The sequence below is a fragment of the Sapajus apella genome, unplaced genomic scaffold, assembly GCF_009761245.1.
Source record: "Sapajus apella isolate SASKATOON/1434 unplaced genomic scaffold, GSC_monkey_1.0 scaffold35, whole genome shotgun sequence".
In the NCBI taxonomy this organism is placed as follows: domain Eukaryota; kingdom Metazoa; phylum Chordata; class Mammalia; order Primates; family Cebidae; genus Sapajus; species Sapajus apella.
Window position 1 is genome coordinate 19,300,850 of NW_022436975.1, and position 14,153 is coordinate 19,315,002.

At 35.2% G+C, this 14,153-nt stretch overlaps 1 protein-coding gene across 2 annotated transcripts in view; it reads left to right on the plus strand.

The window, feature by feature from the left end:
* CUNH8orf34 (chromosome unknown C8orf34 homolog) overlaps positions 1–14,153 on the plus strand; it is a 442,661-nt gene that overhangs the window by 160,488 nt on the left and 268,020 nt on the right. For both annotated transcript variants that reach the window (XM_032296290.1, XM_032296289.1), the window contains one exon: positions 6,689–6,861. In XM_032296290.1, coding sequence (XP_032152181.1) covers positions 6,689–6,861 — 173 coding nt within the window. The remainder of the gene's footprint in view (positions 1–6,688; positions 6,862–14,153) is intronic.

Here is a 14,153-nt window from a genome sequence, read left to right on the forward strand (position 1 = left end):
TGTAGTCCATAACATTTTTTCTAAAATGAGTCTTATTTTTATTCAACAGTGTAACAGTGATCCAAATGGTTGGAGTTGGGATATTTGTGTACCAGGCAGAAACACAACCAGAGTAATATAAGAAAATAGAAGTTCATCAGGGAGGGGAGTAAGATTTTATAATAGGAGATAATTTTAAGGAAGGGAGTATGGGAATCAGCAAACAAAATGAACAGAGGGAAATGGAACAGATAGGAGTTAGAATGAGAAAGCTGGCATTCAAACAATTCCGTAGTCTATATGTGTTCAGTATGCTAAGTGCATGATAAAAAGTAGTTTAATTCTTTTAATTGGCTAGAATGTAATTATTTCATGCTATATATGCACATCAAAAAGTCACATCCTACACCTTAAATATATACAATTTTGGTCAATCATAAGATTTTTTAAAGTAGTTTAATTATATGGGAAGCTTTTCTAAACAAAATATGTGGGAATAGGACCTCAGTTCTGAGATCTGGCCTCACTTGTTTGTTGTTTCTTTTTAAATTTGTCTTTTTCCTGTAATGCCTACAGCCCTCCCTTTTCTCCTTCTTTCTCCAGCTGCTCTGTGTAAATTACATGCTATGAGATATGGAAGATAATTTCTCATCTTTACCACTTAAGTGTGGGTAGATACAAATCAGCAAGATTGGCCTGTTTTTCATAAACTTTCCACTGTTAACTGTCTTAAAGCAGTGTAAACTCAAATGATCTTATGTCCTTGCACTCCATTTATAATTGATATTGTGAAAAGTTTATTCAAACGAAGTTGAAACTTAGTAATACAATTTGAGAGCCACAAGCACGTCTTTAATATGTTCTGAATAAAATAAAAGCAATTTTGTTTCTACATTATTCATATTATAGTTTTAACATGTTGACTAGTAAGACACAGATGGTTCAAGGTTTTTCACTGAATGTAATATAAAGTTTTTGAGAAAAATGTGTGCTGTTAAGTAAATATCATTAAAGACAAAAACAAAATTATTTTAATACTCTTTTCAACTGCTGATGTGAAGTACTGGCCTTCAGTCAGTACATACTAATTGTACTAAATATGAATCAGTTCACACTAATCATTCCAAAGAATAAAAGCTAGTGGGAAAAGAGCTTTTAACAGTTTACTCGCATTACCATCTTTAATCCCTAACTTGAATTCAATATATTAAAGTAATATAGTATTACTTTAAAGATGCTTATTATCTATTTCAAACATCTAATGTATTTCTGTAACAGGGTTGTATTCCAAAATCTTCCTTTTTTGAAATAGCGGGATCAAAATAATTTATCCAAACCTTAAGAGTTTATAAAAAATATTTCAGTTTTTTAAAATGACCATCTTGTAGACATTCTTCTGATATGGCTTAAAAAGTACATTAATCAGTGTTGTCTGGGAATCATTTACATGATTTTAGTTAGATGTAGAGATATTTCATAATTCACTGCATATGTACTGTTTTTCATTCTTGAGGATTTTAAAAATTCATTCAACACATCTTTTCATGTTTATTTTCATGAAATTAGAATTATGCTAGTTATTATGAGGGGAACAGAGGAGTGTAAGACATGATCTCAGCCTTCCATAAACATCCAGTTTTATTAACAAGAGGAAATAGAGTCCCATAGCTTGGAGTATAGTCAAGTGTTGTGCTCAGAACTAGCGGTCACAGGAGTTGAACTCTTAGATTAGCCACTGAAAACGGGCTTCTTGGAGCGAGGTTGTAGGACAAGGTAACTACTTCCTGGATAGGCGAACTTCTTGCTGATAAGTCATACTACAGACATTTGTAAGCTTTGGGAGACTTTTTGACTGGGAATGCTTTTCTTTTTTTCTTTTCTTTTTTTTTTAATTGTTTGAGATGGAGTCTTGCTCTCTTGGCCAGGCTGGAGTACAGTGGCACAATCTTGGCTCGTTGTAACTTCTGCCTTCCAGGTTCAAGTGATTCTCCTGCCTCAGCCTCTTGTAGCTGAGATTACAGGCGAGTACCACCAGCTAGGTTTTGTATTTTTAGTAGAGATGGGTTTTCACCATGTTAGTCAGGCTAGTCTCGAACTCCTGGTCTTAAGTAATCTGCTTGCCTGGACCTCGCAAAGTGCTGGGATTACAGGTGTGAGCCACCATGCCCGACCTGCTTTTATTATTAAAGTTATGCTTACTTGCTTAAGAACCTCAAAACCTAGGGACCTCTATACTTGAAAGGGCAAAGGAACATGTATTTTTATATTACTAAAGAATAATTAGAATTTTAAAAGTTTATCTCTGAAATTTTAAATGATTTTTTTACCCATGTATTTAAAATATTTTCAAAATCATTTTTATTTATTTACATTTTTATATTTTGCCATGGATTGCTGTCTGTGATGTGTTATATGCAGTGTTTAGAACTGCTGTCTTCACTAAAATCCTTTCAGAAAGATGTATGGAAGGATGTTTACTTAGCTTAATCAAATATAAATAATATAATGAAAACTCTGCTACTTTGATCTATATGTAATAAGACTTACTCAAAAATTTTTAGGGTTACATACATTTTTAGAAGGAGAAAATGCTCTTTGCTTCAATTTTTTCATCAGCACTAGAATGGGAGCAATATAAAGAGCTTTGTTCATTTAGAAAAATAAAAATAGTGGAGCCCCATTTTTCAAGTGTAAAATATTATTCACTTCCTAACTCCTCTGACCCTGTTTGCAGCTCTTAATATTGCTTTGCTTGTCAGCTATTTCTCACTAGATTTCTATGCCAGCTGTCATTAAACATCCTGAATATCACACCACTTATCCTCTCTGTGTGCTCTACTTTTCAATAGCGATACATCTACCATTGCATTTGATTTCCTAGTAAGCGACCAAAGAGTTAGTTCTGATTCTCTGCTGTTCTCAACTTTCTGATCATACCCAACTCTAAAACCTTTTTCACTCTTTGGCTTACAGTGCATAAGCTCATCTGTTTCTGTTGTTCCAGCGGTCATTTTCTTTGTTTGTCTATTTGTTTCAAGTCCCATCTACTTTGAACCTATAGCGAGACAAGTAACCTCCAAACCTTTTTTTTTTGAGACAGCGTCTCGCTCTGTTGCCAGGTGCCAGGCTGGAATGCAGTGGCGCAATCTAGGCTCGCTGCAACCTCTGCCTCCCGGATTCAAGCAATTCTCCTGCCTCTGCCTCCCAAGTAGCTGGGACTACAGGCGCACGCCACCACACCCAGCTAATTTTTGTATTTTTTAGTAGAAATGGGGTTTCACCATGTTGGCCAGGATGGTCTCGATCTGTTGACCTTGTGATCCGCCCACCTCGGCCTCCCAAAGTGCTGGGATTTCAGGCGTGAGCCACTGTGCCCGGCCATCAACCTTTTAAATATAATATCTATAAAATGAAACTTTATAGAATGAAAGCCTGCACTGTCAATTCCCTGTTCGGTTACTCTGCCCTTATTGACTACCAGGTATCTATTCTTACTCAATTTGTCCATTCCAACAGTGATACATCAAAATGATCTGAATACAGTCTACACTCTTAAATAATTGCATCTGGCTTATACACAGAATTTATGATTTATCTGTATCCCAAACCTCAGCATCATGCAATATACCCATGAAACAATCCTACACATGTACCTCCTGAATCCAAAATTTAAAAAGGGGAGAAGACACAATTAATACTGAAGTTGGTCATGTCTCTTGGTGAGACTACCACTGTTGAATCTGGTCCATGTTGAGCTCGAGCTTCCTCTTCTCTGAATTAGTATATTTAATTACAAAAAACACATGTTGGCCCATATAGGTGTATACATATACATACACACACACACACACACACACACACACACACACACACACACACACATATATGTGATCTAATTCTGTACTTTACATGTTTGTATCTCTTCTTTCAAAATAAACAGAATAGTAATGAAAAAGCTTTAAAATATGGATTATACTCTGAATGCATTTAATGTATTCCCTCTAACCCTCCCTTTAAGGCCCTAAATAGCAGACAGCCTCTAGTAGATCAAGCCAGAAAAAGATGCCAACTCTCCAAACTCATGGTCCAAAGTAGATTTTATGAAGATTTTATTGTTGGCTCTTGATTTAGCATTAAAATTTGTAAATATGCAAAAAAGTGGTAGACACAGGGGAATATGTTACATAAATTGTGATTGAAAGAATAGTGGCAATCAAGGGTCTGGTTTTATTCTTGTCTCATACATTGTACAATGATAAAATGTTCTTCAAAATGAAAAATTTGTGTAAGTCATTTCTGGTATGCATTCATTGTAAAACCATGATCAAGCATATTAAAGTAAGAATTAAAAGATGCAGATCTAAGGCTTAGCTTTCTCATTTAATAGAAGTAGCTGTTTCAAGTATCAGATTCTTTAGCTTCCTTTTGCCTTTATGTATGAGACCTTGACATTTAAAGTAATAGTACTCATCGTCGACTTAATTGTAAACATAAAGACAAACTTGGGCACTTACATCATGCAACTGTACTTTCTGGTCAGTCAGGAGATGCAGAACACACCTGTATTACTTTTTAAAAGTTATCAAAAGAACATAAATTTTGTATACATATGTGTATATAATAGTTGTTTTTTTCTCAGAGACCTCATAGCTCTCTGAGAATACATCCACACACAACATTTAATACACAGTGACAGACAGCAATTCTATTTTAAAAGTCTACAGAGCAGAGCCACTTAAATTGTTTTTGTTATTTTCCAATAAAATAAATATAGAAATTGAGAGTATTTAGTAAATTTTATAGCAATTCAATAATATTTGTTGAATGAAAACAAATTTAAAACCCTTGACTTATATTTTATATGCCTTTGTTTTGTAAAGATTGTTGTTTATGATTATTGGTTTTTATGGTATTTTATGAAAATATTGGTACTTGAGAGATTGAAAATTAAAGCAAAACAATTGTTTTAAAAATAAAACAACTGGTCTTTCACCTTGGGGAGAAAAAAGAATTTTACCGTTTAATGATGTTGTTTACTAATTCGTTTGATACAATAGGCCTTATAATTATTATCCCCATTTTACAGTTGGAGAAAATGAAATTCAGAGAATAAGTGACATTATAAAGTCTTACAAATGGAAAAGCATTCATAAGTTGTAAATATGTTTATCGGTTTTGAAATTAAAAAATATGTCTTCATAATCATCTGCTTTTAAAAGTAAATATAGATTTAAAATTGAACAGTATTGTTAATTTTAATTCCTGTATTTCAAATAAAATTAAATTGTGGCAGATGCATATGCCCTTTTGATTATTTGAAAGCATTCATTTGATTGCATTATTTTACAGCTGAAACCTATTGTAGTGCTTTGATTTTCTGATGTAGGGAGTGTAAGTATAGAAGGAGTTCAGATTCGTTGTTAAGTTTTACAAACACTGGTTCTAAAATGTATCTGCTATGTTTTCATGTAGGCTGGATCAATATTAAGATAGTTCCTTTCTACCACTTGCTATCACTTGGAGAAATGCTCATCAAATATGTCCTAAATCATATTTCATGTGTTGCTTTTGGTATCATATTTGTATGTAGGTTATATATTATATTGTATATATTGTAAGATTATATTATGTTATATTCTGTACTGCAATGTAGAATATGTTGTGAGATCCAAAGACTCAGAACAGCATCTAAATTTGTAAAGAATTTTTCAAGACTATTGTAATGCTAAAATTTATCACTAAACGTATTTAAACAAGGCCTATATTTTTTAGTTGAAGAGGCTTTAAAAAATATATTTTTCTCATTATAAGACAAGTACATATTTACTGTAGAATATAGAAAAGATGTTGCAATGCTAAAAAAAGAAAGTAAAATTACCTGTAGTTACTTCATTTAGATACAGGCACCATTAAATTTTGATCTTATTCACCATTGTTTTCTTCAGCGTATCAAGAAGTTCTTTGCCCATAACAAGTCTTAATAAATATTAGAGAATAAATAAATGAATGAGTTAGCGAACAAGAGATGGATATATACTCATGACTTTTTTTAAACAAAAATTAGATTATAAATATTGCTTTTTAACTTGCCCTTTTCTTCACATAACAAAAAATCCCTAGCAATTACATGTATTCAGTATTTTCCTACAATAGCATTTTAATAGCTGCATCATATTCAAGTCTATGAAAACAGATTACTAACATTTGTTGAATTAGAATAACATATCTGCCATTGATATGGCCCTGTTTTGAATTTCTACTGGATCCCGAAATATCTAAAATGCTTTGCAATTGGAGGCAATATACCCTTCAAGCCCTACCTCTTCCTGTCCCACTTGGGCAGTTACTTACTATTTTCCAGCAGTGACACCAAACTCTCTCCCTATGTGGGCTGCCCTGTTTACAACACATCTCTTCCTTCTGCCTGGAATGCTCATCCCATGTCTCTTTCCTGAGAGCACATATGCAGCCTTCCAAATTCAAAGCAAAGATTTCACTTCTGGATCCTTTATCACAGTGACCTTAGGAATTAGCATAAATCACATAGAACAAGCCATCTAATAGAGCTGGAGAAAACCGAAGTTTTGTATCAATTCAGAAAGACAAAAAGGAGCATTTGACAGTCAAATCCCTAGGCAACATTATTTCCCTGTTGTCCTGTTAATAAGAAAAAGCCATCTAAAACAGCATATTCTTTTCTTGTCTTCAGGAAACAGTGGCATTTAATTCTTCCCTTCTGAGGCCCCGTGTGATTGGAGAATGGATTGGTAGAGAAGAAAATGATGCGGATCCCCTAGCCGCTGAAATGCTACAGCCTCCAATTCCAAGAAGCAAAAATGACCAATGGGAAAGTGAAGACAGTGGCTCTAGCCCTGCAGGAAGGTGAGATGAGCTGTCTGCTAAGGTGCTATATTACTAGTCATTAAAAGATAAAGGGAAAACAAACCCAAGTTCATGGCTTTTATGAAATCCCTTTTAGCAATTTTTTAAATAGAAAATTATGTTAGTCTCTACATAGGATAAAAACATCAATTGCTGTCTTTTAGAATGAGAGTTTCAGACCTGCTTTGGGGTTTTGGTGTTGATTTTTTTTTCTTCAAATCTAGATCACCATATCTTTGTTGCTAAAACCAAATAAATAATTTCAAGGGTACACTGCCAGTCAAGACCTACTATAATATTGAACAGAGAGTGGCTGGCTATTAAGAATTGGAAAGGAGGGACTTCTGATGTACCAGAAAGATATCATTAATCATCAGGGATAGTAAAAGTGTTAAATGTATAATAGACCATAGGAAGCAAAGTTAATGGTGAACATAAAGAGAGAGAAACTCAGTTAGAATCATTTAAATGTAGAGTTGATAACTCTGATTGAATGTATTTATTAACATTTTCTTTTTATAAATTTTGAAACTACTATCATTTGTAAATCTGAAATTCCAAAATTTTATTTTACTCAGATCCCTGATGCTCAAAATGGTGGCTAGAGGTTTACCCTAAGTTCCCATGTGCTGCTAGTAGTGAATGAATGTTGAAATGTCCAGATCTTATTTATTAGAAAAACTGTAGTCAGAGTAATACTTTTTTGTAATATCAGCTGCAATAAGTGAAACTCAAAACAAAAATGAAAACTGCAAAGTGTCTGGGCTCTGGGGTGAAAAATATCATGGGAGGCATGGCTTAGCCAAGTGCGAAAACAAATACTCGTGAATGGAAATGTGACAGCAGCTTAAACTTTCTGTGAGTGTTACCAGCTGACCATCGCAGAAGAGTCTTTCCTATGCATAGCATAGCCACAGTAACTTGGTATTTTCTATGTTAAATTTAGCAGCAACCAATAACTATTCTTTCTCAAGGAGAAAATTGTATTTTCTACAGTGTAATAGCTTTCAGGGGTTCTTTGCAGTGACTTATCACTTGGCTGCAAGGAAGAAAATTCAGAATACTCATTAAGGTGCTTCAGACCTACAGAAAATTGATTCTATTTCCATGAGAAATAACTTTTAACTTATTTAAATAGTTGAAGTGTCCTGTATGAGGAGAAGAAAACCATTTATAAAGATCTATTTACCTTCTTGGTGAAATGCCAGATCAATTTTATCTGTCAACGAGGGTAATTTTTTTTTTAATACCAGGCTTATAAAACCTACTGGACCTTTATCTTTATTCACCGGTAGATCTTCAGTTCTTAAGTGTAAAATAGAGAAGTGTCAACTTTGATTTTACTTTCATTTAGTCATAATCAGAACTATTTATTGCAAATGGTAGTGCTTCTATTTTCCTCCTAGCTTCAGTGAGCTCTTATTCCCACTTGACTACTCAATAAGGGGGAACCTTTTCTCTAATCCTAGTGGAATCCCTTACCTGGAAAACTCAGTCCGTGAACGTGTCTCTCAAATATTTGTTTTAATTTTATTCAGCTTTCCCCCCCTCTATCTTTAAATTACAAATTGAGGTATTATATTATGACAGGAAAGAGCTGGTGAAATTCTGCCCAAGTGCCCCATTAGAGTAGAAAGAATACATGCATATTTGAATTAAATTTCAAGAACAGCAATAAACTATGGACTAGAAACTATATTTTCTCCATCTTCTAATACAAAGCAAGATTTCTGAATTTACACCAGCATTAGATTTGACTTGGATGAAGCAGAAAGAGTTGGAGAAAATCTTTTTAATGGCTTCAGAGTCTGTAACTATAGTACTATCTTTTACCCTTAAATAGGAATGAATGTGTACTATACTTTAATGACTGACCGACATTAGTCAGTGGGGTGTTATGGCTCAAGAGGAGGAGACATTCACATATCCAGGATGTACCCCTTGTATTCTTTGAACACATAATGATATGAATTACCACTTAGAAGCTGCTCTATGTGCTTTGCATATCTTAATCCACTTCATCCTTATGAAAACATTATTTTTCAAAAATGAGAAAACTAAGTCCCAAAGTGGCTACATCCCCATCCCAACATTGGATAGCCATTAGGTCACTAAGCTGGGGTGCCTTGCTTCAAATTCTGTGCATTTAAATGCTTTGCTCTACAGTCTCTCTTCAGAAAGCTGTTTTAAGATTGCTGTTATCCTTAAGCTGTAGGTTTAGATCTGGGAAAAAGGGGCCTCAGAACCCTCAGTGCTCTTAGATAAAACCCCCTTGTTCTGATCTCACTCAACACTGTCTGCATGAACACCCCTGCCTCCCTGCCTCAGGCTGTTATTTTTTCTTGCTGGTTGTAGGATTCACAAGCTGTGGGGCTGGAGTCATTCTTTATCCTCTGCTGCTTCCAGATCTTGCCCTCTCCTCCCTAAAACAATCTCTAGTTGTGCATCTTGTTCTGAATTTCCCAGTGTGTTAATTTTCCACATCTTCTTCTAGCAATAATTTGCTTACTGCCAGCCATTCCCCTTTCTCTGAATATACAAATATCTGGCTCCTGTCACTCTCCCCAGTAGCCCTGCTGTATTGGTGAAATCAGCTTCAACACCTTTGATGATCCCTCCCCAAACCTGGCCTCTCACTTTCTTTGGCTACTCTTTGCCATGTATCTTGAATTCCACCCTGCCTCCCCCATCACTCCCTCTGTCATATCCTAGACCTTCTCATTCTCATTATCTGCAAATTCATGATGTCAATTTCAGGCATCTCACTCCCTGACTTCCGCCTCTCATCTTTCTTTCTAGTTCATTGCGTCTGACACTCAGCTTTAACTGAGACCCCCAAAACACTGAGACTGCCAAAGTTTTATTTCTTCTCACCCACCTACTTCTTCATTTTTTTTTCCTTATTCAGGTTTATCTATGCCCCATCATGGTAATTGGTCCCTTGGGTATGCCGTCAACTCTTCTGCTACACTTTTCCTGTTTTACTCTCCTGGCAAAACTCTACGTGCCTAAATATAATTCTTTGCCTATTCTGTGGCTAAATCAACCTGGGCTAGAGAAGGACACATGGCCACACTGGCCAGTGTCATTGAATTCACAACCGCTGAACTTCAGGGACACACTGGTACTACCTGGTGATGCTGCTGCACCTGCCTCCGCCGTTCACATGCCCATTCTCCTCAAAGATGACATCATGTTTTTCCTGCTCTTCTCCAATCTCCAACCTTTTTCCCCCATTCTTATTCTTAACTAATGACTCTGTTTCCTGTTTCAAAGAGAAAATAGCTGCGCTCATGAAGAACACCTCCATAAGCTTCCTCCAGTAGATTTCTGTGCACCTTGCTATTTGTGCCTAGGTTTTCTGCTCTTCCCCATTGGTTATGAGTGAGCCACTCACGCTCCCGCCTAGCGGAAGTTCCTCCACTCAGTGCTAGATCCTTACTCTCACTCACCCATGTAAGCTCATCACTTATCTTCATTCCCAGCACCATTCCTTTCTCCTAGATCATTCCCATCAGCATGAAAGTATGATGGGACTTCTCTCTAAAAAATGAAGTCTCCCTGGCCCCAGCTATTAATTAATTGTTCTCTTTCATTCACTTTACAAAGAAACTTCTCACAGTATTTTTCTTGTGTGCACTGACCCCTCATTTTGCAGTCTTTTCCAAACAGAATGTTATTTCCACCACCTACTGAAAGCAACCTTGTCAGTGTCACAGGATGACCTCTTGTCCAAGTTGCCCAGTGTCATTCAAATGACCTCTGCCTTCTGTAATTCCAACCTCAAATCTCAGCCCCCATCTACTTTACCTAACTGCAGTGTTTGAGATTTCATCTCTCAGTTATTTATTCAAATATTTTCCTTGCAATCCTTATCTGTAATTGTGAAATTCAAAATGCTCTGAGAACCAAAGTTATTTTCATAATTCATTATAGCAAAACCTGATCTGAACCCTGCAGATTCTTTCTTTATCCCACTCAGTGGGAATGCTGATACATAATGATGTAGAAATACTGATGTATTTGATTAACAGGGTGAGGCCACAGACCCTCCTGAAAATATTAAATAATACAGAGTTTATTCAGCAGGACACATCCAGCCCCAAGGATTCTAGAAAAACACTTATAGTCCTGGAATAAAATTCTAAGTTTATATTTCGATAGATATACTCTTTTTCTATAAACAGGCATGTTTTGAAGATATGTTGGCCTTTTAGAAATAATTATGTTTTATAAATAAACATTTGATTATGATTATTAATATAAAATAACATTTCAAGATGTAGCATTTATTACTTTTGCACAAAATATTTACTATTGAACCATCCTATATATATATTTAGGCACATAATAGGCAGAAGCAGTTGTTACAATGTACATATAACATCTACTTCAAACAGTTGTACTTTATGATTTATTATTTAACTCCTAAGGGGAAAAATTGCCTTAAAGCTGTAACTTTCTTTTACATGAAAACATAAAATATATTTGGTAAGCATAGAATATTCTAAGGCATAATATTCTATTACCTTTTGTTAAATTCACAATATAAAATTTAATGTTATGATGGGAAATTTAATTGATTTATTAAACAGTCATAAATAGAGCTATTTGCCAGGAGCTATTCTACATTTATTAACCCTTTTTTTTAAGGAGGTGAGTTAAATTTATTATTTTAAAATATGTAATAATCCATTTTCATGCTTCTGATAAAGACACACCCAAGACTAGGCAATTTACAAAAGAAAGAGGTTTAATGGACTTAACGTTCCACATGGCTAGGGAAACCTCATAATCATGGCAGAAGGTGAAAGGGACGTCTTACACGGTGGTGGCAAGAAAGAGAATGAGAGCCAAGTGAAAGGGGTTTCCCCGGATAAAATCATCAGATTTCGTGAGACTTATTCACTACCATAAGAATAGTATGGGAGAAATTAACCTCATGATTCAATTATCTCCCACAATAAATGGGAATTAAAGGAGCACAATTCAAGATGAGATTTGGGTGGGGACACAGAGCCAAACAATATCAAAATAGTATCTATAACAATGAAAATATGTTCAAAGCACTATCCTTGAACCAGAGCCACAAAAGAACAAGGTACATTTGGGAAACCGTAAACAGTTTTGTGCAACTTCAATATAAACAAGGTGGCCACAAAAAATGCAAAGTATTAAGAAATGTCTATGTTATATTAAAGAAACAAGATTTTTTGCAACATACACCACAAATTTATGAAGAATTTTTTTTTCCCATTTATTTATTTTATTGCATTTTAGGTTTTGGGGTACATGTGAAGAACATGCAAAATTGTTGCATAGGAACACACGTGGCAGTGTGATTTGCTGCCTTCCTCCCCATCACCTACATCTGGCATTTCTCCCCTTGGTATCTCTCCCCAGCTTCCCACCCCGCACCGTCCCTCCCCTATTTCCCCCCAACTGACCCCACTGTGTAGTGCTCCCCTCCCTGTGTCCATGTGTTCTCATTGTTCAACACCCGCCTATGAGTGAGAACATGCGGTGTTTGATCTTCTGCTCTTCTGTCAGTTAACCCTTTTTAATAGTCCAACCACCATATATTAGAAGTACTACTATAATCTGCATTATGGATAAAGATACTGAGGAAAAGACAGGAGGAATGACTCGCCCCAAATTATTTATCTTATAGATGAACTATATTTGATTGTCATTCAAATCAGTGTCTATATCCCTTCTAGTAATCAAAAGCTAATGGGGCTAAAATATTACATGAATATTGTTATTTTAAAATAATTTAATAAATTAGATAAAATAATTTAGGTGTTAATTCCAGCTTAACATGTTAAATTTATCAGCCAAGAAATCCAAATTAAAATTTTGTTTTGATTGGTTTTGTTTATTTCTCAATGAATAAAGTTGGTCAAGGAAGATTTTAACATTGTTATATTGTTTCTTAGTTTAAAAGACATGTAATGCAATGCAATGATGCAGAGGACAGATGCCACGGCAAGAGACTGGAGCTAAATAAAATTCTCCCATCCATTTTCAAGTGAATATTTATATTATATATCCACTATTAAAGAGTAAAAATAATTTTCTTTGATCATTTGGAATTATATCAAGGGTTACTCAAATTTAAAAATTACCTAAAAAGGGATGCATTTTTTCAACATCTTAGCAACAGTCCTATTTATGTTGGGAAACTAAGTTGGGGTAGAAGATAAAGTTAAGATAAACATTGTTAAGATGTGTATGCTTTAATATATTTATTCTTATTTTTTCCCTCAACTTTTTACTTTTAAAAGTTTCAAACCACAGAAAATTTAAAAGTAATAATATCAAGATCCACATTCCCTCCACCTGTATTCACCAATGAATATATTACCATCTTTATTTTATCTATGACCTTTATCTATGTATCTATCATCTAGCATGTAATAAAGGATCATGTGTAGAATCTAGTTGTCAAGTCTTTTGAGTCTTCTGTAATCTACAACAGTCCTCTGCCTTTTGTTTCTTTTCTGTGACATTTACATCCCTGAAGACTACGGCCCACTTACCTGGAAAAATTTCCCCAAATCTGCATTTGTCAGATTGTTCTCTGATTAAATTCATATTAAATATTTTTGGAAAAAATTCTACATAGTTGATGGGATGTACTTCCCTATTGTATCGTATTAGGAAGTACATAATGTCAATTTGTCCAGTGTTATTGGTAAGGCTAAGTTTGATCACTTGGTTAAGGTGATGTCCACCAGATTTTTCCAGTGTAAAGATATCCATTGCCTTTTCTAATTAACAAGTCATGTGTCAATTCTGTTTGGACAAGATGACACAGAGTAATTACATTTTGCTGTCCCTCACTACATACCCTTATAAACCCTGAAATAAAGCAAGAGGCACCAAAAGAGAACCGTGACAAGGGTAAAGAGGAAGGTGGAATGGTTAGGAACCTGAGGGCTAGAAGAACAGCATAGCAGCAGGGGCACCTTGTAATTCTCCCCTGAACAGAATAACTGGCATTTCCCTGCTCCCAGACTAGCAAGAAAAAGTGGCCCATGTAGGTTTTCTTCCCCTGATTGAACAGGAGCCACACCAACAAAACTGGGAGTAGCCAGAGACACAGCCCAGAATTGACTCTTCTCACTGATAATAAATGGTTAGGGGACATGCTTTCCTTCCCTGCCACACTTGTGACTCCCTTTCCCCACTAAAGTTGAAGGAGAGCTGAGTGGCAACAGTGAATCTAACTCAGTGGCAAGAAAGAATCTACCTCAAAACATCAGGAAGGAAGAAAGAAAAACAGAAAG